The sequence below is a fragment of the Netta rufina genome (genome assembly GCF_964035555.1).
Source record: "Netta rufina genome assembly, chromosome: 14".
Classification (NCBI taxonomy): domain Eukaryota; kingdom Metazoa; phylum Chordata; class Aves; order Anseriformes; family Anatidae; genus Netta; species Netta rufina.
The window spans coordinates 12,966,119-12,993,908 of record NC_140137.1 but is presented as its reverse complement, the minus strand read 5'-3'; the positions used below and the strand labels follow the sequence as shown (position 1 = coordinate 12,993,908).

Here is a 27,790-nt window from a genome sequence, read left to right as displayed (position 1 = left end):
ATGTCCCAGGAGAGGACCATTCTTGGCCCAACCATGAATAACTGTGTGCTCCTGGAGGAACAGCTGATCAAAAAATCCCAGCAGAAGAGAAGGACATCGCCCTCCAACTTTAAAGTGCGCTTCTTTGTCTTAACCAAATCTAAGCTGGCTTACTATGAACATCGCCATGGGGTATGTCAGCCATTTTCTTTGTCATAGTAGAATAACGGAGGGAAGGGTGAACTCTTTCTTAAACTTTATTAATTTAACATTTCTGGGTTTTGTTTTAGCACCACTCACCGAAATTTCTAGAGTGGTCAGATGGGTCCTTACAAACTTCAGTGAGCAGTTGGTGCATATGGGGGAATAAGAATAGCTTGTTATCTTATAGAAAGTACATAATTTTGTTGTAGGAATTTAGCATGGTCTGTTAAAATTGATGTGTTTGACAGCTGCATGAGCCTGTCCCTTGCTGCCTGTGTGGGTACGGGAGTGACCTCCGGTGTGGTATCGCAGAGACTAAACTATGTCTAGCCACGTCTTCACTCTCCTTCTTTTCTTTAGGGCAACAGACTGATGGTTGGTAGACCAGTCTTACAATTCAGAACAAATTCAGCTGCCATTCAGGTCTACTCTTCCCAGTTAGCTTCAAAAGGGATGTGATGATGAGATCCATGCTCAGACTAGGCCTTGTTTCCCCAGGCTTGCATTCCCTAATTTGCAAAATATGAAGAAAATTAAAAGTCAATCTGTGCACCACATTGTGCTAAGTGTTCTAGTGAAGAGAGGATTATTTCCCTTTTCTGTTTAGCTGGATGTTTGCTGAGCCTTATCATGGTTGTAAATAATATTGCTTGTTTTCTAACAGTCACTTAACATGCTGTTAATCCATTATGTTTAGGCGCTATTATTATACACAGACCAGATCTGGGGATCTTGTCTTGCTATCCAGTGTTGGCACCTTCAGATCATCTGATCTGATCTTGTTTAGAAAAAGAAAATTAAGTTAAAACTGAACCCAACGAGAAAAGCAAGATATAATGTGTCCTTGTATGGTATCATTCCCCTGTTGAAATTCTATACCAGCTTCAAGGCTTAACAGTCATTTTTACTTGTAAGCTATTTCTCTGAAACATGTTCAACAAAATGTTTTTCTTGTTTTTATTTTATAGCCAGTGTTATTCTTACCTTCATATTTAAATAGGAAAATATTTATTGTTGCCCAGTGTGTCTGTATTTAGTCTGAGAGTCTATTTGACTGCTATCCAAGCTATCTTTCAGCTGTCATTATTTTAAGATTTTAAATTCTATTATAACTATTCAGTTGATTAATCTGGTTAAAATTTTCAAGTTTCATCCGAGTGATTCTGCTGTAGGCATTTACAGAAATTTTCAGACCTAGGGTTTTTTTTGGTGCTTGCTGAGTCTTGATGGACTTGAGAAGGACTCAACATACACTTTGCCTAGATAGCTTTGTGGAATCACGCTAGGTGTTTGCATCTTTAGTCACTTAAATAGTTTGGAAAATCTGACTTGGTGGCTTTCAGTGGGGCATATGTTTCATATGCAACATGACTGTCTTTGGAAATTTTATCCTCTAGTCTTCCTAAAGGTCAATTAGGCCACTCAAGAACATCTTAAAATACCTGTGAAGTAAACGTTTAAGAAGCTTTCAAAGGCACATTAGTACACTACACATACAAAATCTGAATGGACACCAAGTGACAGCTGACAAATACCTTTGTACATATGTGTATGCAGTATTTCTGAAAATTTGATCTCCAAAGTCAGACAACCATGGGCCAAATCTTTAGGTGTGGCAAAATTCCGAAGTACAGTGACATCAAAATGAAGCTATGAAAAATTGGACCAAATAAGGGTTTGGTGTATTACGTAGTTTACCTCATATATTATCTATTATAAACTTTCACGTGTACATATGTGTAAATATATAAAAACGGACTTTTTTTCTGAACTGTCAAAAGAGGTCATTACATGAATAGAAGGACTTTGTATCAAATGAGGAGAAAAGACTTTGTCCTTGACATACTCCCAGAACCAATCCTCAGCCTTTTCAATACTACTGCCAAAAATGAGCCCACTGTGGTCAGGCTTCCTTGTGGTCGGATCACGGCTTTTCTGCAGGGACAAACTTTGGGTAGGCTATGCAAACACCCTCTTGTTCCGTGCTTAGAATGGAGTGAATGCCCAGAAGAGGAGTTCACAGCCCATGAAGGGGAAACTACAGTACCTGCCTGACACCTGGGCTAGGCCCGTCCCAGTGAATCAACCAGGACCAGGGAGCATACGCTGAAATCGATGGTCTGTAGTGCTAATCATCTAGCACAGGTTGGGCTTTGCTCTGTGAGGACTCTCCAATAATTTATGGGGCTGGCAAGGGTTAGGAGAGGCTGGGGACCAATGCCAACATGCATTGCTTTTGGTCCCCTTGCTCTGGGTGCTGGCCGCAGAGATGGGGAGTATCCTCAGGCACGTGTGATGCAAAGGATAGATGGGCCCAGCATCTGCCTATGCTTTTGATGTATTTTTCAAGGGAAATCTCTGTGGATGTTTGCTATGAGAGGTTTCAAAGAGTTTCTTTAGGAACCCCTTACCAACATGTCTAATGGCCTACTCTACTCAGAGTTCAATACTGTATATACCGTGTCCACTGCTCCAGTCCCCATTCAATCAGTGACAATGTAAATTCAGGTAGAACAATTAGCAAACTGCTAAGCAATTTTAGAAGTCCTGCTGATTTCAATGGAGCGTGTTGAAGTAAAGCATACTCTTATGTATTTAACACAGGCTTACATGTTTTGTCTGTATTTAACAGGGTTTTACAACCAGTCCTTTTCCCTGGATTCAGACACTGTGGGTATAAAAAGACGTTTAACAGTGTATTGTAGCAGTCCACAGCAAAGAAATAACCAGGTTGAAGGAATACAGGAATGATTCTGTAAATGATACCAAAAGCTGTCAAGACAACGGACATCATAAAGGCAAATTTTTGCAATAACTACGATGGCATTTTTCTGTCGTAACAGCACATAGCTAGAGAGAAGGCACTGTTTTCCTCAGGGGCTAAGCATACAATCGCCGTTAATGTTAATGAAAGATATTTACATGTCTCATTAGGAGAATGAGCCCCCAATAACTGACAACAATAAGAAGCTGTGTTTTCTGGAATTGATTAGCTAGTACACAATGCAGGGCTGTCTTAACATAAAGCTAAGCTCTGATAACAGGCACATGTATTCAGCCCCCGTCTACTAAAATAAATCAGAAGTGCCTTTATTATGACATGCAAATCAATTCCATGGGCAAAAATTCTTCATTTCCAAGGTCTGATTTTATAGCTACTGTGCATGTGAGTAAATGAGCGCATGGGAGTAATCATTTTAACTATTTCAATGAGTTTCATCCTCACTGGAGTAACCAATAATGCAGGCACTTCTGTGGTACTCTCAGGATCCCAGTGCACTTGCCTTACTGCAAAAGAAGCAGCCAAGTGAATCCCTTTTGGAGAGGTCTCTAGGACAGTTTCAAATGTTCTTATGTAGCCTTAGCAAAAACAAACTAGTGAGCTACCTTTATCTCCTTGGCTTAACGGCTTGTGGTCTTTGGTAAATCCTTCAGTTTAGCAGACAGAAGAACAAAGAGAGATTGCGTCTGAAGTGCTAAGCTACTCAGACACCGAAGTAGTTAGCATTTCAGACACTGAGTAGAGGTTCATGAATAACCTTTGGTATATCACATTCCTACCTGGAAAAGGACAGAAACAAGCATGTATCTTTGCTGTTCAAGCTGACTGTAGTCTAAAAGTGGCACAGATGTCTGAGGCTGATGCCACACTGACTCGACAGGCCACTGGGCTCTGGGGTGGTGTCGCACTGGTGCAGCTCCGCCATTTCTGGATTGGAGCGGCTCATCTTGGTATGGCTCGGACCTGTGGGGAGTGCCGGAGCCTGTCTGTACCATGTATGCAACATGTGTCCCTATGCCACAGTTTTACCTCTTCAAAAATATGGATCTTTGTAACGCCTTGCCCTCTTTAGACATTCTGAGAATTACTTCAGAGCTGGGAAAGTTGCATCTAACACCTGGGAAGTTCAGGCATGTAGCTATTCTTAAACTTCAGATCTTCATGCCCCTATGTGCTTCTAAAGGCAGCAATAAAAGGAGCACACAGAAAAGGACCGCGTTCCCTCTTCATTTACAGCAGTTCTATTCTTCCTACACTGGTCAGATGCTCAAGAGGTCACAGAGCATGAGTCAGCCTTGTCCTTGGCTTTTCCATTCAAATCTTTGATATTCAGACATAAAGGTGACACTTCAGTGTGTCTTGGAATTTGCTTTCAGTCTGTTGTTCTGGGAAAATAAAAGAATAAACGTGACTGAAAAGCCTTTTATCAGGATCCTGAAAAGCTTCAGCTGCTTTTGCTGCATTATCTACACATTGTGTTACTTGCAACAGCCCAGCTACCCATGGTAACAAAAGAAGCTCTTTGTTCCTCTTTCCAGCAGTCCATTTTACCTTGATTATTCTAAGCAGAACCTGACTTGTCCATCTTGCCCTGGAAAGGCTTGTTTTTCTCACCAAGTCTCTAAAGTAAACAGACTAAGACTTTGCTTCTGAAGATCTTGGTTTTGGTGTTCCTGTTAATTACAGTGGCTGTCCATAGCATCTCTCGTTGTTTAATATAAGACTTGCTTTGTGTATTCTGGATACCTTAACAGTCACAAAATTATAATCCTCATAGACGCTGAATTTAAAGATGTTTCTGAAGTCAACCTCCCATATAAATATGTATCTGAGTAAATAGATCATTCTTCATGACTTGTCATGTATTTATTAACAAGTCCTGTTTGCTTGCCAGAATTTGCAATACCATCTGTCTTCTGATGCATATCTCCAACTAATTTATTAATAATACACATATCGCCCACAAAGAAGTCAGGCATGGCATCTATCTTCATCACAGCTGCTTCAACATCATTGTTTTGTTGTGTTTTTTTTTTTTTTTTCGTGAGAAATACAACATAACCTTAAATAAGATGGAGGCAAGGTACAAACCTTGTACCTAATGTTAAATGAATCCTTTAGCATACCTCTGTGAACTTATCATGGATTATACAATAATCATATTATTGGTTGGAGGACACATCTGAAATTCATTTAGTTGGACCTTGTGCTTGGGGCCAGGCAGTTATCATTAGATCAACACTCAGAGCAGAACCGCTGCCAACACTAGAACAAGTCAGCTATGGCTTTAAGTAGCCACTGCTTGAAAACCAGGGACAGAGAGAGATTCCACAACTTTGGGCAACCTGTTCCATTATATCTTACCAATTTTTTTGTTGTTGTTGTTGCTTCTTTTTTTTTTTTTTTTTTCTGGATATTTAGAAAGAACCGGTCTATTGCAGTTCTTTCGTGACTTTCTTCTGCGGCATGATTGACGGTGATGATACTGTCTAGACAAGATCGCTTTAAACGAAATATAGTTTGTTCTACGTCTGTTGTCTGTGGTCTTTCTAATTCCACAAATGTGAAGTAGAGTCTGGTAAGAAAAAATAGCTACTTTTTGCCAGAATAACTAATTCGATCTTCCACAATTTGGATTATAATCATTTCTTCTTACACTTGCTGTGCATACCCGGTTCTGCTCCTACTAGGTATTTGCCTAGGCATTTATTGGTCTTTAATCTTCCAAGATTTTTTAAAAATTACTTCTGAGCAAATGTCAGATATTCCCATCTTCTTTGAATTATGAAGCTCTAATCTTTCTTCTATTGGAAAACGTTAAGGATGCAGCAAAAATGTTCAACACTTGTTTTCTTTTATATCTTTAAGAAGGAAGGATTTCTTCTTAATATGAATATATTACAATAATAATGGGATTTCTTAATTTTTTATTAGATTTCTTTACTGTAACCATATTTGTTTCCAGCATCTGCCTTTGCTTTATACTGTAATCAATATTGTAACTGATATTGTTTCAATGCCTGCCTATTGCTTTGTACACTTTCATCCTTTCCGGGCCAATTTTTCATCCTTAAGACTTACACATTTTTAATGAAAAAAATTGTGCCATTTAGTAGATTTAATTTAGTTTCCTTCTATCACAGAATCTTTTATTCACTAATATCTACTCCTCCCATCTAGTCAAGCACAGTTTTCAAGAAACTAATGTAATGTTCAGCAATTGTTCCATATGCTTTTTGTAACATAAGACTTAATTTCTTTATATTAGAAAGCTCATTCGAAAGCCAATAATTTTTATTTATTTATTTATTTATTTATTTAGTTTCCTTGACAGTGTCATTGATTTTCTTGTCAAACCACTTGTTCTGATAGCAGGGATGCACGCCTTGATAATATCTGAGACAGAACTGTGATATGAACACTGGAAGTGGCTTTGCATGATATTGAAATTGGAGATCAGTGAAAACACTGGAGTATTGCAAATGTGTGAGGCCCTGTGATGGACAAAGAGAAAAAATGATCTTACGTCCAAGCGTGCTTTTCTACCAGATCTTTGTACTTGAAACTGTTGAACTTGAAAGCCCGTGAAAATGTACTCTTTGTACCACTGAAGCCTTGCAGACAGGTTATAGTTTCAATTTTCCCCTGCGTGCCTTCTGTTTTAGGCTCATGTAATTCTGAAAGCCAGGCACCGCAGGAAGCCTGGAGGAATGAACAGTGAAACAGCCAACTCCTGGCTGTGAGCAATGTCTGGGGTCCAGATCTGTAGTGTAGCTCCATTGACTTTTCTGTCCATTTTAAAGAATTTTTACACTTCTCTGGTTTTAACTAATTTTATTGGAAAAAACAATACTGGATCTGGCCTATAGGACTTTATAGGGATGGGAGGAGTCATTTCTTTGCAGCAGTGATTCCCCAGGGACACCAATAATTTGGCCGAGTAAATTGATAACAGACTGAGATTGTTTGCATGGAACAGGCTTTGGCTACAAACAGCATCAGCCTCTGTAAACAAGATTTGAAGCTGAAATTAGTTATTGGGAGTGACATTGCGTGATGAGTGAGCTGATAGCCCACAAACAATGTGTACTGACAGCATGCAGCACAATTATTAAGCTGCACTGTGACATATGCCTGGCAGATGAAATATTTCCTTTCTGATGTGGGAGCCTGCTGTGATTCAGCTTCTTTACCTGTGTTTGGCCCCACGTCCTGCACTCCAGGGAAGGGTGCAATCAAGGAGATCTTTGCAGGTTCCTGGAAAGGCAGCATGGCAAAAAGAAGTTCCTGACTGCAAATGCTGAAGTCAGCCATGGCAGCAACCGAGGCCTGCAGGGGACTTTCCATGGATGACTTACAGCAGTGAAGCAAACGCAGCTCTCCAGTTGCCTGCCCCAGGCTCCTACATGTGCTTCACCATCTCTGCTGCTTAGATGCATGGAGGCATCTTCATCACCAACTGCAGTTTGGTGCACTTTGCATCCAGGTTATGCTCAACTCTAAAACACCTTTCTATTCTTTCGATGTGAAAACAGCTATAAAACTATCTCTATGTTTTATTTTTAATTCAAGTGGGAGGACAGAATAGTCATAATAGACATATGAATCAAGCAGCTACACTTAGGAATTTAAATATCAAATATAAGAGGGGTATCTTGGAGGTATTACAGCACAACACAACAGTCAGAACAGTACAGAAAATTCCCAGTATTACCAATTACCACCTCTTTTTGCTCTTCCGTCAAACCTCTTACTATTCACAGGCATAAAATAATGCCTTACAAATTTGTTTTAAAGTCCAATTTGCTTATATTAGGTTTCAAAATTAATTTTAAAATTGTTTAACTTATTTTAATTTCATAAAACCTCAAGCTACCAATGTTCCTTATAAGAGGGAGAACTCACAAAATACTGAACAATGTTAGGGTTCAGGCAAGATCTCTATCAACCAGCAGTCAACAGTTTTTATGTCCTATTAATAACAAAAGCCCATGCCCCAATGTATAGATAAGGAATATGATAAGATAAGGGGTAGGAAGTAATTACATTAGTAATTACATTAGCACAGTTTTCAAGGAAGTTCAAGTTCAAGCATAATATTTTTGATCAGTGGAAAAATACTTCTCAGGAGAATCACCATTAAAATTAGTCTATCTTATTGCAGTAATATATTAAAGGTTCCTAGTTACTATATTCTTTGTTCTTCTCCATTGCTACCTTACAGCCAACACATATTTATATGTTTATAAACATTTAAATGCCTGTTTATATGTGTTGATAGTAATAGGACAAGGGGGAATAGTTTTAAACTGAGACAAAAGATTTAGGTTAGAAATTAGGAGAAAGTTTCTCACTCAGAGGTTGGTAAGGCACTGGAAAAGGTTGCCCAGGGAAGTTGTGGATGCCCCATCCCTAGGAGCATTCAAGGCCAGGCTGGATGGGGCTCTGTGCAGCCTGCTCTAGTGGTTGGCAACCCTGCCCAGAGCAGGGGGGTTGAAACTAGATGATCTTTACAGTCTTTTTCAATCCAGGCCATTCTATGATTCTATGGTTTCACCACTACAATCCCACAGTGTAAGAAACCCTCAGATCAGCCTCTGCCTCCATCCAAGCTGTGCACTGAGCCCGGCCAGAGCAGAGGGACCAGGGTGAAGGTGACAAGGCCCAAGTGGGTCATGCCAAGGGCTGAGGCCAGAACCCCCATCTATTTTATCTCCAAGAATTAATTAATTAAGAATGGCTCCTAATCAATGCAACAAGTGAAAGAAGTGAACGAAATTCAGCTCATAGTCTTGCAGACAAAAACCTGGCACTGCCAGAGCGGTCATTAAGTGCTTTTATTGGCGGAAATGTTTCTGCGGTTTTGCTTACAGGGGACTGGAATTTCCTAGCTCTCTCCACCGCAGCTATAAACTTGCCTTCCCCTTCCCACCTGCAGATGGAAAGGGTCCAGCTGCAGCTGGGCCTTTGGTGGGTCACAGGCAGACCTCGGGGGAGCAGAAGGATGCCCCTATACTGGGGGACCTGCTCCTTTGCACAGCGAGGGCCTGGCTGGGCTGGGAGGAAGGGATGGGGCAGGCGATGGGGATGGGGATGAAGAAGGGCGATAAGGAGAGGGCAGAGCCAACACCAGAGACGTGTGGTGAGGAAAGTCCAGCTGCAGCATGGGCGGTGGGCAGTGACCGCTGATCAGGAGTCTGGGGCCATGTGAATCCTAATTGCATGCTTTTTCCTTCCTTCACCCCACAAAAGACACAGGTTCTTACACAACTTTTGAACGCAATCTGCTTTGTGAAACACGGCACTGCCTTTCTGCCTGCTGGAAGGTGCTGTCTGCTCTCTCCTTCTGCTCTCCTTGAGGTAAAGCTCTGCCCACCCCACCTCCCTGGCACTTGGCCTCCTTCTCTGCCCTCTGCTCCAGCATCCGTGACTACTTCTTCTGCCATGGCCCTTTGATAAATACAGTGGGGTTTAGCTCAAATTTCAGCAGCCACCAGGGTTTGTGGCTCCACGGGACCTTAAGCCCCAATGGTTTTCGTAGTACATTTGATGAATTGGGACCACAAATAGCAACAGCGAAGTGTTAGCCAGAAAGTAGCAAATTCCCCAGACTGCATAGCCCCATATCTCACAAAATCTTAGACATTTGTTAAGTTTATGAGTGCGGAACCGCAGTCAGGAAGCATATTCATGACGCTGCCCTGTGCTCACTGACGGCTCATTGCCCTCCTGCACCCAGCTTCACGTCCCCGCTTCTGCCCATGCTTGCTGGACCCAGGCGTGGCTCGAACCAGCAGACCACAAGCTGATGCAAAGTGATTAGTTGTGTTGCCTGGCCAGGCTGCCATGGCTGGGCAAGTACAATGCTGGTGGTAGCAGAGGCTTAGCATGTGATAAATGCCGGTTGTTCTGTATCTAAGACATCTAAAAAAAATACCAGATCTAAAAAAAAATAGCAGTTGTTCTAGTATCTAAGACAAATAGGGATCATTGTAATCATTTAGTAGACACAAACTAAAGGTTTTATCAGGGAAAGAGCTGTTGGAGCTGCGTGGCAAGAGGAGGTGAGATACTGGAGATGAAGACCGTGATGCACGGAGCTTGTGATGCACCCAGCTCCGCTCAGTGCTGTTAGCTTCCCCTCCCCATTTTGCAAGTAATGGCTCAATAGAAATAAAACAGGACATGGTGATCTGCAGCACACTGTGCTTCTCCTCATGGGACAGCAGTGTACCTCGGTTATCTCTCCACACACATTACACAGTAGGACCACTGATGTGTTTTTTTCTGACCAACCAGCTAAAATGTCTATTTAATTATGCTCCAGGCAGACTGAAAGCAACAGAGGACTGTCAGCATGTTTTGTCTGGCCCTTTTAGGAACAAGTTTCTGAGGTTTTTGGAGACAATTTTTAAGAGGCTTTTCCTCTTCCCTCCCTTCCAAATGGCCTGGTTTCTTTTGTTAGATTAAAGTGCAGGCAGATATCACAAAGCAGGGTTATGTTTAGTGTCCAGGCCCACTTCTGGGTAATGCCTGGTTTGTGAATCATAATTTCTGCTGTTTGTGCTGCTCCAAGGCTGTAATTGCTTTTTGTCAGTAAAGTCCTATTTGTGGAGAGTCTTCCAGGCAGTGCAGTGGCTGCGAGACATGGTCTGACGTTGCACCTTGACTTGAGATTATGGGGGCTTCTGCTGTGGGAATTACCCAATTAGCAGGAGTTCAGCAGGTGAAGAGAGCTGCAGAACAGCTGTGTAAAGCTCCTTGTGAAGGCTGGACCCTGTCTTTCAGAGCAGAATGGAAATGTATCAACAAAAAACATTGTGCAGCGAAAGAGCAGAGTCTGTGACCAGCACAGCACTGACTCCTAATGCCTCAGAGAAGGAACATGTGTGGTTAAGCCCTGGGACTTCAAAGTAATAAGCCAAAAGAGAGTTCTCTGTTAGCAAAATTGAAGGTTTTTGTAGGAAATAAATGGCTTTGTGTCTCATGGCAGGGTACAAGTCCCAGGGGGAGAACAAATGATAGAGGAGGTTGTGGAGAAGAGAGAGGGGAAGCCAAGTCTCAAAGAAAGAAGTGAACAGAGAAGAATGAAAGAAAATAGAAGGGGAAAATAGGGTTCAGTGAAGCTTTCTAAGACTTGGCAATACTCTTGCTAGCTAACTGGTATTTACATTTAGGGCTGCCTTACAGTCTTGGGTTTATTGAAAAAAAATTCCCATTCCACCTCATGGAGCTACATAGGCAGATGCCACCAACAAGAGACAGTCCTGGCAGAAAACCCAAAGGCGCTGGTTAAACTGCCAGCAACTACAAAAACATACACCAGCAAAGTCCAGCAGGAGCTATGTGCAACCACACCATAGTAACTTCCCTCTCTTTCCTACAAGTGCACAATGACAAAGTACCCAGCCAGTTGTACAAGAACAAAGTTTTAAAACTTTAGACCTCTCTGTTTTGAAGTTGGATGGCTCACAGTGGCAAACCACCCTGCATCTCAGCAGGGCAGAGCTGCGGGACGACAACAGCATGGGGAGCAAGGGGCAGAAGGGAGCCGGAGGGTGAAGGACACAAAGGTTTGGGCTGGGGCTCTGAGGCAGGGCAAGGAGGCTGCCAAAGTCTTGCTATGGCTCCTCGTGACAGTCCCACAAGGGTACAAGTTAGTCTCTGAAGGCTCTCTCATGTTGGCAATAACCCTTGTTTTCAAAACCAGAAGATTTTGCAGCGTTCTTCAGGTTCATACATCTCACAGTCTTTCATCATGTTGTCACAAAGCTGGGCTGGGAGCGGATTAGCGTTTCATCCCTACTGAAAACGAATCAAAACAGGAAACCAATTTGCTTCTGAAGAGCGAACATTTGTAGCAAATCCTTCAGCAGCGTGCACCAGATAGCAAGCATCAGCTTGGCTCTGGCCTGTCTCTTCCCCACCCATCTCTCCTGCAAGAGCTGAGTGCCACTTGTCCAGGAGCTACGGGGCAATGGCTCAGTTCGAGGGCAGTGGGGATATCAGAATCCTGTTCCTTTCTTATCCTCCCCTAATGGCCTGCTCTGTTATCTAGCTATCTGGTAGCTGATGAATAATCACGCAGCAGAGGCTGCCAGAAAGAGTTTTGCAGGCAATTTTTTGGGGATATTATTTATTCCAAAATTTCCTGTTATTTTTCTTATCCAAAAACCCAGACAAACCAAAACCAGAGACATGATTGTTTCTTGGAAAATAAAATCAGTGAAAATGTTATATTTTAGATAAAATGCTTAGTTTTGAAAATCAAATTACCCAAATGTTTTGTGTGTGTGTTTTAATACTTATTGTTTTATAGCTTTTCAGTATGAAACAAGTGTTGATAAGCTGAAAGTTTAATGAAAAGAGGATGTTTGTTTTGTTTTGTTTTGTTTTGTTTTGTTTTTCTTGTTAAAAAGGCATCTAGTTTTGTTGGGGAAAAAAATGAATTTCAACCAAAGATTTTGACTGGTTCTCTAAGAATCCATGTGCTGACTTGAAATCACAGAATCACAGAATTGTCTAGGTTGGAAGAGACCTCAAGATCATTGAGTCCAAACTCTGACATGATGATCTGAAATAAATGTATGTGCATATAAATATGTGTATGTGCAATCTATATAGAGGTGCCATATATGAGAATGATTCTTTATACTTTTAAATGTTGTACTTTTAAATGTTGTACTTTTAAATGTTGTACTTTTAAGTGTTGTACATTATCAGTTAATTCACTTCTGCTCCACTGAAATCAGAAATCTCCTGCGGACATCTCAGTCTTATCTAATTATTCACTTAATCCACAATCACTAGTTTTGACCAAGTGGTTTTATCTGTCTTTCAGAAAAAAAGGACTCTGAAGGGTTCTGTAGAACTTTCAAGGATTAAATGTGTGGAAATTGTCAAAAGTGACATCATCATCCCCTGTCAATATAAATACCCTTTCCAGGTGAGTCTGTCCATTGACTACATAGATAAGTGATATATCATTTCATGTTGAATTTCAGTAAAATTCTCCTACACAATGCAATCCTTAATGGACCCAACACTGCGGTGAAGAACAACAAATGAAGAAAAAGCAGTTTGATTTGAAAAGAACTGGGGAATAAGAAAGTGATTAATCAGAATCTTCCTTTACTCCATTCCCACACTATAACGTGGCTTCCTTCAGTGAAAATGGATGAGTGAAGGAGCAAATGCTCAGATCTACTTGTTCTGGGTCTGAATTTTTCAAGCTGTTTCTCCACTGCTTATAGGAAGAACGAAATAAAGTGAAGGTTGTGGCCAGTACTGATGTGGTAGCAGTGGACCAGACATGCTGGACAGTGCTGAGCTGACATCAGGAGACCTGCTTGTAGCCTGTCTGAATTTTGTCCCAGAGTCAGTTTTGTGGTATCTTGTAAAATGATATTGTCTAGTTTCTTCTTAAGTATCTCAGCTGCACCCAACTGTAAATTTTCTGTGGAACTGACAAGTTTGGGGTTGTTTTGTTTTCTCTGTGTGGCTCATCTGGCAAGTGAGCCCCTTGCAGAGTGGCTGAAACGAGTGATTTTATCCAGTTGTGCGTGCTCGTGGCTGCGTCTTCTGGAGATCCGCTTACTGCAGATTTCAAAAACCATCTCAGGTTGTCAAAACATTAAACAGACATATCAGTAACATCAACAGGAGTGGCTTTAAGCAAGCGGGAATTATTCCTCTTTCAGTTTTTTTGTAACAGAGGTTATAACTTATCTCTCTGTAGCATGCAAAGCAACTGAGTCACACAGCTGTCTGCGTGTGCCTGCAAGGGCATCAGGCCAAGAGATAGCAAATATTTCCTGTCCTTTAAATACTCAATGTTGCCTCATTTATGCTGCTGGATAAACTTGGAAAAAAAAATAGCTGCTGTCATGTAGAAATCTCTGTTTAAAAACAGTGGTCAGAGTTTTTCAAAGTTTCTCTGAATCAAAGAGACTAGATCCCATTTGGATTTAAATTGTTGAGATAAATATTGGAACAAAAATATAGATTATGTGTTATATCGCATTTTCTGTTTAAATGTAGTCATCCAATTAAGTTTTTGAGTCATTTTCATTCTTGTGATGATTTTACTCTCTGGTTTGAAATTTCACAAATGTTCTGTATTTCTCTTCCATCATTTGTTCATCATTAAGAACAAGCTTATGAAACCAGCATCTTGGCTGCTCATTGTTTGCTCTAGCTTCTTATTTCCCCGCTATAATCCTCATAAAAGCTATTAAAAACTGAAGAATGATAGTAATCCAAAAAATCTCCAGGGAGTTGCTTGGGATTTATACTTACACAAGAAAAGTTAAATTTGGCTCTTAGATTTTAAGTGAACATGCCTTGAAAGAAACTGCTGAGAAACAGATGGCATCTCCCCAGAGGTACTTGAGAAGAATAAACCACGGTCAGCAAGAAATGGACTGGCTTCTGTGCAAATTAAAATTGCTACATCTCCATTGATTTCCCTGGCATTTCTTAACAACATAAAATTGATCTAAAATATTACTCATATGGAATTCTTCCTTGATCGGGTTTTCTACTCAGTTTTAGAGAAGCAAAAGGCACCGAGGTTATGAGATACATCTGAACAGGGCCTGTGTACTCCACATGCTCACAGCATCATTTTGTAATTTGTTGGTATGGGGTCTGCTACCTGTTTCTTTCAGTGATTCCACTGTACCCAGTGTATCTGGGATTGTTTCTAACGTCTGGCTCCCTTCTTTACTCCTCTCTCCAGATCATCCATGATAACTACATACTCTACGTGTTTGCACCCAATCGTGAGAGTCGGCAGAGATGGGTCGCTACACTGAAGGAAGGTAACAAAACCCCTGCACCCATCTAACTGGTGAAGTTACTTAACCCAAAGCAGTTTTCTCAAAAGCTATAATGCCAAGAAAATGTGCAAGAGGAGTTAAGTCTTGCATCTAAACATGCAAAGCAATAATTGGGAGTGCAGCTATGGAATCAAATGTATTTGCAATTTTTGTGGGTGTGTTTTCAGCATTAGAAAACTTGGACATGGAATGCTTTTTTGCCTCTTTCAAGGATAAACTATTAATAGATTACTGTAATTTGAGGTTTCTTATGTGGGAAGAGATGAGAAATTACATTAGGCTACTTTAAAAAAAAAAATATATATATATGTTCTGGGTAGAATTCTCAGCTCTGATTAACAGAGTCGATGTTTATACGACAACCTTATTACAGAATCATGATTATTAAGAAACATTTTTGTGGGTAGCTTTCATTTCCTGTTCACCTCCTGAATTGCACTGTGGTTCATTACAATGGTTCTGAAGTGAAGGTACAACACCTAACCACTGCTTGCAGAAATGAAGCACAGTACTTGACATAGGAAAGGTGGTGTTTAGATACATGAAAATTGCATCAGGCTTCCCTCGTACCTTTCTCCTGCTCTATAACACAAGCTGCTGCATTGTTCATTATAAAAACATTGTGCCTGACTGAGATATTATTGAATTCATGCACTAGGTCTTACAACCAGTTATTCCCCTTCTAGGAAGCACCTGCTCCAAGTTTCTGATTTATCACCTCCTCTAGTTCAACATTTTGAGACCACCCCCTCCCTTCGATAATTTGAATAGTATCTTGAAGCAGGCCAGCAGATTTTTTTTGTCTTTTTAGGAAATTATTATTGCGGATAGAGATCATGAGCTTCAAACAGAAGGACCTTTAATTGCTCATACAAAGATTCAAGACTGGCATTTACACGCACAAAAAATATTTGGAGTTGGCGAATGCCAGCTTGTACAGCTCCTTCTGAACACCAAGCCAAAGCAGCAGAGTCTGTATCCTATGTATATATATACTGCAGAGCTGTAGTTTTTTATGAGAACCATCATGACATGGTGTACCAGGTTTTCTTTCTTTTTTGAGACCTTCTTTCTGTGGTTTTGGTGTTTAACAGTTTAAAGAGATAGTCACATTGGTAGGATTCTGCTCTTGCACAATACAGAGGTATGAGCTGCATCACAGGTAGAAAGGCTATCCCTTCACAGTGATGGTGGCATTCACTCCTTTCAGGAGAAAGAAAAATATTAATGGAGAAGACTGATAATATTCAACAAATTGGTTTGAAAAGAATAAGAAGCTTCTTTAGTGCAGATTATTTCCATTCAGCTTTATATGTCTTTCAGACCTGATGTCAAAACAAATAAATCAATTTTTTACTCCTTCTTTCTCTTCCTCTACCATTTTCCAGAAACCAGGATCAACAACAGTTTAGTCTCAAAGTATCATCCAGATTTTTGGATAGATGGCAAGTGGAGATGCTGTGCTCAGACAGAGAAGATGGCAGTTGGCTGTATAGAGTATGACCCCACCAGAAATGGTATGGGATTTTTTAAGACCATCCTGACCTTGAAAATATTTATTCCTAGGAAAAAGTAAAGGATTAAATCTACCTTGTACAGAACATCAAGGAATACCATGTTATATCTGCAGCAAGAGATCTTGCTGGCTTCCTGGGACATTCTTTATTCTGGCTCGTCTTTCACTATGTATGATACTCTTTGTTGTGAATTAACATTTTCTTCTGTGGGATGTTTTATGCTCAGGAATGAGATTGAAAACTAAGAACTTGATCAGCTGTGGTCTGTCAATAAGCTGTAACAACTTTCTTAAGATATACAGATTCATCCCTCTGTGTCCTATTTTGTCCTAATCGTATTTCCTCAGTATTTTCAATGACCAAGTGTAATCTTTACTTTATCTACTAAAAAAGCCTGTAGGTACTGGCCGATAGGGATGTCAATCTTTCTTTACCCAAGACATTGTCCCTTATGTTGGCATGATTCCTTAGGTAATCTGTACATCAGTTTCAAACACACACTGTGCGGCTGAGAGTCACTTGTGTAGGTTCAGGCTGCTGCTACATCTTATTGTAAAAGTCCAAGGTTTGATATTCACTATTTGTGTATGGTTCTGTCCAGACCTGTTTCAAACTACCTTTCTTGATTTCATTTCAGCCTCAAAGAAGCCACTTCCTCCCACTCCTGAAGATAACTGGGTGAGTGCAGTGAGGCACAATAAGCTGTCCTTAGTGTCTTGTGTGCTTAACTAGGTGAAAATACATTCATTAATGTTCATCATGGTGCAGTGACCTAGAATATCACCCATGATAATATTACCTGGGCTTTTCTCTTGCCTTTTCCTTTTTTTCTTTCTTTTTCTTTCCATAAGTTACAAATCAGCAGCATCCCACTGCAGCTAGATTCAGTCCTGCAAAGACAGCTTGGTTTTACAAACAGATTTCCAATGGTGTGGGAAGCTTCAATGGTTGGGGCTTTTTGTTTCTGTTTTTTTGTTTGTTTTTTCAAATTATAGAAAGGGAAACTGGGAAAGGGAGCGGATATGAGAATAGTATTCATATCTGCAAAAGCTGCTGTGGAGAGGAACAGAGTAAATCGTTTTGCAAACCCTCTTGTGGATTTGGACAAAATCTGATAGGCTTACACAATAAGAAGTGAGAAGTAGGGTCAACCTAAGTCCGTCTAGGGAGGTCCTGAAGATTTTGTCACTGGAGGCTTTTAATCAGAGTTTAGGAAACATCTGTGACAAACAGATCAGACAGAGGTAATCCTGCCCTAAGCTTCAGAGAAGGAGTAGATAACTGTTTTCTGTGCAAGTGAAATTTTTGTATGAAATTCACGTTATAAAAACTCTCATGTTGCTAATGTACCCCACCATGCACCTTGGGTACTTCCCTAGCTTTGAGGATTTTGAATCCAGCAGACCGGGTATAGCACACACCAGTGCTGCCAGGGAAATATCATTTTAGACAGCGTGCCATTGATGTTTATGAATATGAGTATGATGGGCCTTTTTCCTAATTTGTGCAGAAATTGTTGCTAGACACAAAGGAAGCCTTAGTCATGGCCATATACGACTATGAAGCCCAGAACCCGCAGGAGCTGACGTTACAATACAATGAGGAATATTACGTGATTGACAGCTCTGAGGAACATTGGTGGCTGATTCAAGATAAGAACGGGTAAGTCCCTTTTCCACAGCCAATTTACAAATCCTTTCTAAATCCAAGTTGTTCATCCAGTTGTTCATACATGCTGGCCTCTATTATAACTTTCATGAAGCATCTTCTGATATGTAGAACAAAGAGCAGTGGAAGACTTATTGCCTTCAATGCTGCTTGTATCTGGGCAGCTTAAGAAAATGGATCCAAAAGTTAATTTTTTGAAGTGCAGTCCTTAGTTCAGACTGATACTTGCTGTCAAACATGGAGAAAAAAAAAATTGAAAACCACAATGCAAAGAGCATATTTGTATGTTCTCTTTGGGGATAACTAGCACAAAAAAAAAAAAAAAAAAAAAAAGAAATTATAGGATCCTGAATGTGAACAGTGATGGAGTCTGTGTGTTACTTCTCTTTAATCACCCCTTGTTTAACCAGTCTGGGGAGGATATCAGTTGTTTCCTTTTCCCTGTAAGCCTGCTAAATACATAAAAAACAGCAAATATTATGTCATGCAAAGAGCAAGACTTCTGGCAGGCAAATCTTTCAGGGCTGACTCCCACAGATGTAGAGAAAATCCTGTCTGTCTAGCATGCTCATGCTCTATCGCATTTTAACAGGCATGAAGGCTATGTGCCAAGTAGCTACCTGGTGGAAAAATCACCCGAGAATCTGCAAATATATGAGTAAGTTGTGCCTATGTTTGCCTTGTACCTCCAAGCACCCTGGATTTGTTATAGAAGCTACAAACCCCACACGTCCCCACCCCACAATCTGTGCTGGTGCTAGTGTTGGGGCTAGCGCAGAGGCTTTTTGGCAGGAACTTTAATAGCCTAGAAGTGCTGACTCGGAGTCCTTTGATGTTTTCAGATGGTACAATAAGAACATCAGCAGAAGCAAAGCAGAAATGCTCCTCAAGGATGAGGTAAGCCCGTGTTACATGTGGGTCAGATGGGCAATAATAATTAATTAATGACAACTGAGGAGTGAGGTATGGGACCAGCAGGGATCTGCAGCAGCTGGGTGTGGGCGGTGACCTGTGCCACCCTCCTCCAGGGCAGGAGAGGGTGATGGAAAACACCGTTTCAGAACACCGTGTCAGCTGAAAACTGTGATTTTAGCTTATAGTTTCTGTCTCTGCAGGAGGCTGAAAATGCCAGTAATTCTCAGAAAATCTAACCGGTCTCGTGCTGAAGTATTTTGGGTGAAAGCCAAAGTATAGGTTGGCGTTTTGTTTAGTTCTGTCTGTGTGTGCACGCGTGTGAGCGTGCATGTTTAATTTTTCAGTGGAGACACAGTTTTCCAGTGAAGATTGTCATGAAAATAAAAAGTATGCACTGCCTGTTCAAATTTTCCACACAAATTCAACCTCAGTTTTTAAATCAGCTCTTTCACTAACAGGAGATGCAAATAAGATGCTGAATGATAGTATTTTGTGAAAATAAAAGTTTTTCCATGCAGTTTAAAAAAAATCTTTTTTCTCCTATATACTCCTATAAGACATATCCACACGTGGTTTAGGGAGCTCATTTTTCCTTTGGGTCCTACCAGAACAGCTTTTCTGTGGCAGCCCTCAACAAGAGAGCCAGGAGACCTCTGATTCAAAACCTCCCAACCCTCATAAGTCCCTCAAAAAATGCGACCAAGCACATCTTTGGCCAGCCTTGCTGTCAAGTGAGAGGGAAGGGCAAGAATGGAGCTTAAAGCATCCCAGGCAGGATGCTGCCTCCAGCACTTGTCTACCTGTGTGAGCAAGGAGGCTGAGGCAGGGCACACTCGGTGGATCAGCTTTGCACAACATATTGTGGGTGATCTTTGTCTGAAAAAGCTGATAAAGCTTCTTCCAGCTTTATCAGACAATAGACATTCATGGCTTGCTGTGTGTCTTCTACCAATATTAGCACAGTGCTGAAATGAAGAAAGTCTGGTATTAGGTAGATGTTTATATGGATACAGAAATGGATAGAGGGCACATACAAATGGAGGAACTCTGCCAGGTAAAACAAAGCAAAACTAATCTAGCAGTTGGGATACCAGACAAAAAGTATCTTTGTGTGCAAACAGAAGGAAACCACATTTTTTATTATCAGTGTATAGAGCACCACAGCACATAACATCCAAAATGTTATGTTAAATCTTCTCTGCCATCTGATCCATCACTGCTTGGCCCTGCCCAATCACGGCCTAGGATACATTTCAGCATTCAGATGAGTAGAAAGCAATTACAGTGAAAAATTAGAATGGAAAGTTGTTTTGAAAGCTCCAGAGTGGAGGAAACTTGCTTTTCTAAGCATTTATATTGAGATACTGGATGACCAGGGCACCTGAGAAAGCATGGGATCTTGTCCAAGTTTTTTACATTTCTGGGAAACTGGTAAATTATCTTTCCTACACTCCCATCTGGATTTTCTGGTGTTGAATAAATTGCACCTTTGTCCTGTAGTTTCTCTCCCTGTGGAGAGCACTCAGAGGGGTTTGTCTTTCCACTTGGCTGCCCATTTTAATTGAACTTGCATGAAATTAATATCACCACTGTTCTGCTAGATAAGGTTGAAAGCCATCAATGGGTTCAAAATTTCTAGAGGAGAGGCTTGGAGGGACAAAGAGACACGCACTCACATGTATCCACCCCCACACATACTAAGCATGATCACATAATTCTCATTTCCTCAGGAAACTAAGCTAAAAATATGTAGCACCCAAGAAAAACCAGCTGAGTGTACCTGCAGGCCCTGGGCAGACACCAGAGCAGTGCACGGAACAGCAACCTCCATTGGTTGGCTGATGGCTCATTTTTTTTCCTACATATTTAGCACATGCTCATGTCTGAGCAGTAGAGAGGGCTGAAACAAGCAGAGCTTGCCCCCGGCCCACTTCTTTTTTCCATGATGTCTCTAACCAGTTTTCTCTCCTTTGCTCTTCTTGCAGGGTAGGGAAGGAGCCTTCATGGTGAGAGACTCGAGGCAGCCTGGCATGTACACAGTCTCTGTTTTCACCAAAGCATTAAGGTACGGCTGAGCTCAGCAGCTTTTCACATCAATTACATCAATGAAATGGCTTCTGAGAGTGTAATCTCTGTAGTTGTTTTGGCATTGTAAAGAGAGAGCAGAAGGCTCATGAAAATGATAGAGAAAAACGCTTCCAAAAAAGGCAGAAGAGTTAGCTGCCTTTTGTAAAACAAAGGGTATTAAAGGCTCCACTTCTCCCTGCATCTAAATAGCTGCCTATAAATAGCCCCTTAAACATCACCAGGGTTGTAATTTTGTTGAATTGCCATCCCAGCTGAACTGTCTGTAGGATTAAGATAGACTCATTTGAGGTGGAAAATACAAGACTAGTGAAAGGGTTTCTGTCACGGGGCAGAAAGTTTTGTTTCATAGAGAAGGGGCAGAGAAACCTGGTACTCAACCTGCTCTAATCAGGAAACCTCAGCCTTTCTAGAGATGAGACCACCTACGAGTTACGGGGAGAACACACAAATACACAGCTGTGTTAGCAATTGCAGCTCACTCCTTGCTCCTCTCCCATTCCTTCTGTGTAAGGAAGGTTTTGCCCTTTGTTGCTCTCTTCCCTTCCATCTATACCCCAAATTACTGTTTTTTGTTGCAACCTGTTTTTTCTCAAAGAATAACTCATCTCTTCCAGCACGGATAACAATCCTGTTATAAAACATTATCACATCAATGAAACAACAGACTTTCCCAAGCGATATTATTTGGCAGAAAAGCACGTGTTTGACTGCATCCCTGAACTCATTAACTATCACCAGCACAATGCAGGAGGTGAGTGAAGGCTGAGGCCAGCCAGAGAAGTTGTTGTTTTGCCATGCAGCCAGGTGACTGTTTTGAATGAAGGAAGTCTCTCAAGCCTACTGTCCTTACAGTGAAATGCTATCTTGGCACTTGGATGTCAGTATAATGATCATCTTGACTCAGCTTTCAACATTACATCTTCATTTTGGTGGTCCTTCTGAGGCTGAGGATGACCAACACAGATGTTGTATGTCATCCAGATATAGCACAGAGAGCCCTTCCATTCTCTGGAGTCCATGGGAGTGTGTCAGCACTGCCAGACCATGCTACCTGCTTGAGTTACACTGCAGCACCTTCTTGCTCAGGAGGTGATATAGCCCTGGGCCTTGACTTGACACAAAGTCAGGGACATGGCCAGGATCCATAGCCAAATGTGGGAGGCATCAAAGACTCCTGCCCCTACAGCTCAGGTGCACCAAGGGAAACCTTGGGCTTCAAATATACCTACAAATCAAAGGTATGCTTTGGAATTCCTTCAGAGTTTATAGAAATTCATATTTGCTGACAGAGCAAAAATGGAAATTGAAACTGCTCAGAATTGGCTTCCTTTGAGCAGGCAGGAAATCACACTCTGAATAGAGGTTCAGCTGCCCTCAAGTGGAGCTGAGAACTCAGTACAATAAAACTGCTTCCAGTGTACAGACTCCTTTCTGAGAGGGAGCCACACTTCCCATGACTGTGCCAATAACTGGATCCTACCTTTTCCTCTGTTATTCAGGTCTTGTCACTCGTTTGCGATATGCAGTCTCTTCTTGGAGGAAAAAGGCCCCAATCACCGCAGGTCTGAGCTATGGTATGGAGCTACTGTCTTGACCATTTGGGAATCACATTCCTCCCTGGTTAGCTGGGTGATCCTGAGTATCCCCATTGATACTTACGAATACTTGTGTGACTATCACAACAACAAATAGTTTTCTTCAGATCTTTACATTGCACCATTCCCTAGATTATCATCTTTGCCGTTACTGTTGGTGATCAAGTGATCTGATCCTGCAAAGTCAATGTCTTGAGGAAGGTGCTGAGGCGCTCACTAAAGTCAACATTAGGTGTTGAGGTCTCACTAAAGTCAACATTAGATACTGAAATTAATGCTGAGCAAAGGTGATGGGAACGGGAGCTTAGCATAGCTTAATAACAGCTGAGTCCCTCTTGAAAGATGCCTCCATCTGACTACAGAATTTTGCTGGTATCATCTTTACTGTAATTTTTGTAGACATCACAGAAACTTAAAAACGTTGTGCTTAGTAGTGTGCATACGCATGGTAGATACAATCCTCCCCGAAGAACTAGTTAGGCAAGAGAAATAGAAAGACGAGATAGAAATAGGATAGACAAGAGAAAAAAGGAATGTTGTTATTCCTATTCCTGAACATGAACTGCAGCACAGACTAGCCAAATGAGCTACCAAAGGTCAGACAGATAATTTAATGGAGAGTTAGAAACTCTCACTCGGAGTTCTGTCTTAATGTTTAACCCAGAAAAGCTTTTTCTTTGACATTTTAACATTAGATTCTTACTCTTTCTCCTTTACAATCAACAGGAAAATTGGTCATTAATCCCTCAGAGCTCACCCGTGTACAGGAAATTGGCAGTGGTCAGTTTGGGGTGGTTTACCTTGGCTACTGGCTGGAGAAAACAAAAGTAGCTATAAAGACCATTCGTGAAGGAGCAATGTCTGAAGAGGATTTTATTGAGGAAGCTAAAGTATTGATGTAAGTAGTAGCTTGATTGGATGATTTTCCATGCAGAAATGTATTTTTTTAACTACTACTTTTGAAATTGGATTATATTTAATGCAAAACCAGCTTGCAGTTAGACTTGGTCTACATATTTTCTCTTTTCTGCACTCATAGTTCATAGCTGGACTTTGCAGAGTGCAACAGAGTGACAAAAGTGGGTTGTTTATAACAACTTCTGTAAGGACAGATGGGATTGAGCATATTTCAGCCTCTTTTTCCACCTTCCCTCTTTGTCCACAGGAAGCTGTCCCATTCCAAACTAGTCCAGCTTTATGGTGTGTGCTTTGAGAACACTCCCATATGCCTCGTGTTCGAGTTCATGGAGCACGGTTGCTTGTCCGACTACCTCAGGAGCCAGCGGGGCACTTTTTCAAAAGAAACCCTCCTGGGGATGTGCCAAGATGTGTGCGAAGGGATGGCTTATCTGGAAGAAAATTCTGTCATCCACAGAGACCTGGTAGGTTGCTCCCAGACAGACTTTTTCTCCACTCCAGCTGGCCTTGCTCCCTTCCTTAATTTCAGCTTTAATTTTCTTTTATTTTCAATAGCTTCAATTACATAGTGGGCAATCAAGTTGCTTCATTCACTGCTGCCATTTTGCTAGGGAGCAGGACAGTGGGTGGCTGTGGATAATCAGTCTGTCTGCCCCTTCTGGGCAGCAAAGGCCTGCTGGTCAGACTGATGGCTGACAGTGTTCCTGGCAACAGGAGCATGCAGGCTATAAAGCGTACAGAAAGCATTAGGACTTCAAGTTCTCACCTTTTTTGTATGGTATGATGTCACTTTGATTCTCCTATTTTTAAGCACTGTCTGCTATACTGGGCTAAAAGCAGCTAAGTGTCTATGACAGCCTTTCAGCACTGACCTTCTGCCTTTGCACCTTCTTTTCTTGCAGGCTGCTCGGAACTGCCTGGTGGGGGAGTCCCAGGTGGTCAAAGTGTCTGACTTCGGGATGTCGAGGTAACGCCACCGGGGCTGCACACGGGGGGGCTGGCAAGGGGCAAGAGGGTTGTTCAGCACGCTCCCTTCTTTTTGTTTTCCAGGATTGTCCTTGATGATCAGTATACCAGTTCCACGGGCACCAAGTTTCCAGTCAAATGGTCTGCCCCGGAGGTTTTCTCCTACAGTAACTACAGCACCAAATCAGACGTTTGGTCATTTGGTAAGAACCTCTCATCAGAATACAATTACACTGAATAAACACTAGCTCAGAAAAAACAGGGGCTCAGTGCTCATGTAAAATGTCCTCAACAGTGCATCTTCTGGGTCCTAAGGGTGTTTTGTCTGAAAAGCAGCTTAGAAAAGCAAGCCCAAATCAGTGAAGTGAAAGGAAAGAATAGTAAACTGCCTAGATACTTTGACACACCTCAGATACTTCCAATTTTATGTATTATACCTGTACAATGTGATATAATACCAAAAAACAATCTCTATTTCATGATGTCATAGAATAAGTGACCAGGAAAATGTTGGAGAGTCACTGACAATTCTATAAGGAAAAGAAAGGAAAGAGATTTAGGGACTCCATCTCTCTGCATGTCAGTCCTGGGCACTCAAGCTTCACTCAAACACTCTGCTTTTCAAAGTTTGCTTTGCTGACTCCGTTTGCTTTATGCTGATCTGAAAATATTATTTCAGTGCTGACATTTTCTCACCTAATTTCCTGCTCCCTGATGCATTGTTTTACGATTTGCATCTGTTCTTTGGTCTCCCTTCTGGACCCTGACAGATAAGAATGCTGTTGTATATTTTTTCCTCAAAATCATTGGCACTGGAGATAACAAAGGCTATTCCCTGGCCTGTTGATCTGGCACTCTGATGTATCTGGCCCATCTCCAGCGAACATGCAAATCACGGCAGTGCGGAATGAAGTGGTGCAGTGTGCGGCACACAGCACACAGTCAATGGGGTGCCACTCAGCTCCGGGCCTCGCAGTAAATAATGCAGGATTATAACCTTTGCTAGTCTGTGCTCGTGAATTCTGTGCTTGCCTCTCCCCTTACTGTGCAGTTCGTGCTGGGTGAGGCTGTGCAGTCCCCGGGGGGCTCAGCAGTGTGGTGAGAGCTGGGTGCTCAGACACATGCGGCTCCTTTGAGAACCCAACCCGGAGATATTCCATTCCTCTTTGGTGTCCCCTGGCATGTGGAGGAGGCTGTCAGCACTGTCCACATAATAACAGGGGACAGCACTGCCAGTGGAGCTAGCTCTGACACCTCATAGCAAAGTGGCAGTGACATGGGAAGAGATGCTGCCTCAGTAAGAACACTCTTCTGCTTCACAAATCAGAAAATGCTGAGCTGATTCACATTTAGGGCCCCTGTAAGAGCCAGATGCCTCCAAAAAAGTGTGTTCAGCTTGATTTACAGTCCAGCCAAGATGTCTCACACCAGTTTCCGGACTGAATTAAATATTTGTGAGTTTTGCACCGGTCAGTCCTCCTTGGTGAATCCTGCAGGCACCAGTGCTGCACATTGCTGGCATTATTACCTGTCCCTCCAGTGGCATTACACAAGAGGATTCCTCTGTCATCTCACGGTCTCATGACTGTGAGATGCTTTCTGCTCTGCTCTGCAGTGTGTTCACCTCTCCTGCCAGGCCTGAAGTCCTGCTGTGCCCAGGAGAAAAAAATGGGTGTGAGGAATTCCCAGTGCCAGGAATATGCACCCTGGGGGAATTCAGCTGCTTGGCGTAGTCTTCAGCAGAGCCAGTGTCACTGGTGGGGAGCTGCAATCTCATTGCATCTTCCTATTTGAATAATTAGAAGCTGGAAAGCAGGCATTCCCTAGCAAAGTTGACTGGGGAGCTACACAACTCTATTTCAGATCTGCCTGTCTGTCTGTTTTCTTACACAGCATGAACATGGTTTACCAAGACAGTCATATTAGGTGAATGAAGGAATTAAACCTAATAACAACACAAGTAACTTCCATTCATTCCATCTGCAGACCCTCTCTGATCTGATGGCCAACTGTAATGCATTCCACCACAATTTTGCCTCTGTCTGTCTGTCTGTCTTCCACCACACTAGAAAAACATGAGTTTCTGCACTGCTCTGAACAGTAATCATAGGAAATTATTTCAGCGTTTAGGGAAAGGGAAAATACGTGCTGCAATCCTTTGACATTCCATCTACAGGTTCATTAGGGCCTGAATTTTCAGATACATGCTCGGAATCTGGGTGAGAATGCTTTTTTAAGTAACAGACACCAACACTGACCTGCAAAGGGCATGTGAAGGGGGGCTGTGGGCCTGCTGAAGATGTTATCTGCTTCCTTGTGATTGTTCTCATTTGTTTGCTTTAGGAGTGTTGATGTGGGAGGTCTTCAGTGAAGGTAAAATGCCCTATGAGAACCGCACCAACGGAGAAGTGGTGGAAGAAATCAATGCAGGATTTCGGCTCTACAAACCCAAGCTGGCCTCCAAGGCTATTTATGAGGTCATGAGCCACTGCTGGTGCATGGTTAGTATTTCACCGGGAGAGCCCTAGTTCTCACCAACAAGAGCTCTCTTCCCTTTAGTGTTTAGGAGATGCTCAAATGCTAGCACAGGATCAAATCCTGGACATGAGACATTTTGTAGCTTTCATCTGTGTTAGCAAGCTGAGTTAAACCCTGGGCTCTTTGGTTTTTATTTAAGCTGCTATCTCTCTAGAATGTGTTGACTCAACTGAGAAGTCTATGTAGCACACTTAAGTTAATTCAGCAGTTAGCTTCCTAAGAAAGCTACGTATCAGTGAAGCTCGGTTTTAATACAGATGGTAAAAATGACAGCCAACCCATTACAAGGTCTTAGTGGCCTCTAGGGAAAACTCACTGCTAGTAGAAAAGAAACTGCACAGGAGGAACTTCATTCTTCCATTGGCATTTTCTCTGTGAGAATGGGTTTTATTTCTGTAAAAGCTCAGTCTTGTCACAAAGTTTTCCTTTGTAACCTCACCATTCCTCTCAAGCTGACGTTAATGTTCTCCCTCTCTCTCCCCTGCTCAGAGGAAAGAAGATCGCCCATCCTTTTCTCTTCTGCTCTATCAGCTGAGTGAAATCTCTGAGTATGATCTGTAATCACAGCACTGGCCACTAAGTGAAGCTGAGAGTCCTGAGAGGGCAGATGGCTGGATTTTCCCCACACGAGCATTAACAGGAATCCTCTCACCATAGACACTTGCCGTACACCTGGGGAGAAGGAGAGGGCAGAGGCCAGTACTTCCAGAGAGACAAGATATCCTCAGGTCTTCCAGAGCACAGGCACGGGCTTTGGACTGGCGAGGAAAGTGGTTTGCA

General features: G+C 41.9%; 1 protein-coding gene across 1 annotated transcript; it reads left to right on the top strand.

Moving 5' to 3' along the window:
* Positions 1-27,571, top strand: ITK (IL2 inducible T cell kinase; the record flags this gene model as incomplete). The annotated part of the gene is made up of 17 exons (XM_084295563.1): positions 1-171; positions 12,807-12,911; positions 14,706-14,787; positions 16,194-16,322; positions 16,960-17,000; positions 17,833-17,984; positions 18,583-18,648; positions 18,833-18,887; positions 20,891-20,970; positions 21,608-21,744; positions 22,493-22,567; positions 23,315-23,486; positions 23,754-23,970; positions 24,409-24,473; positions 24,557-24,675; positions 26,816-26,973; positions 27,500-27,571. 17 exons carry the CDS (start codon positions 1-3, stop codon positions 27,569-27,571), a joined length of 1,896 nt encoding a protein of 631 aa, XP_084151689.1.
* Positions 27,572-27,790: the final 219 nt, after the last annotated feature.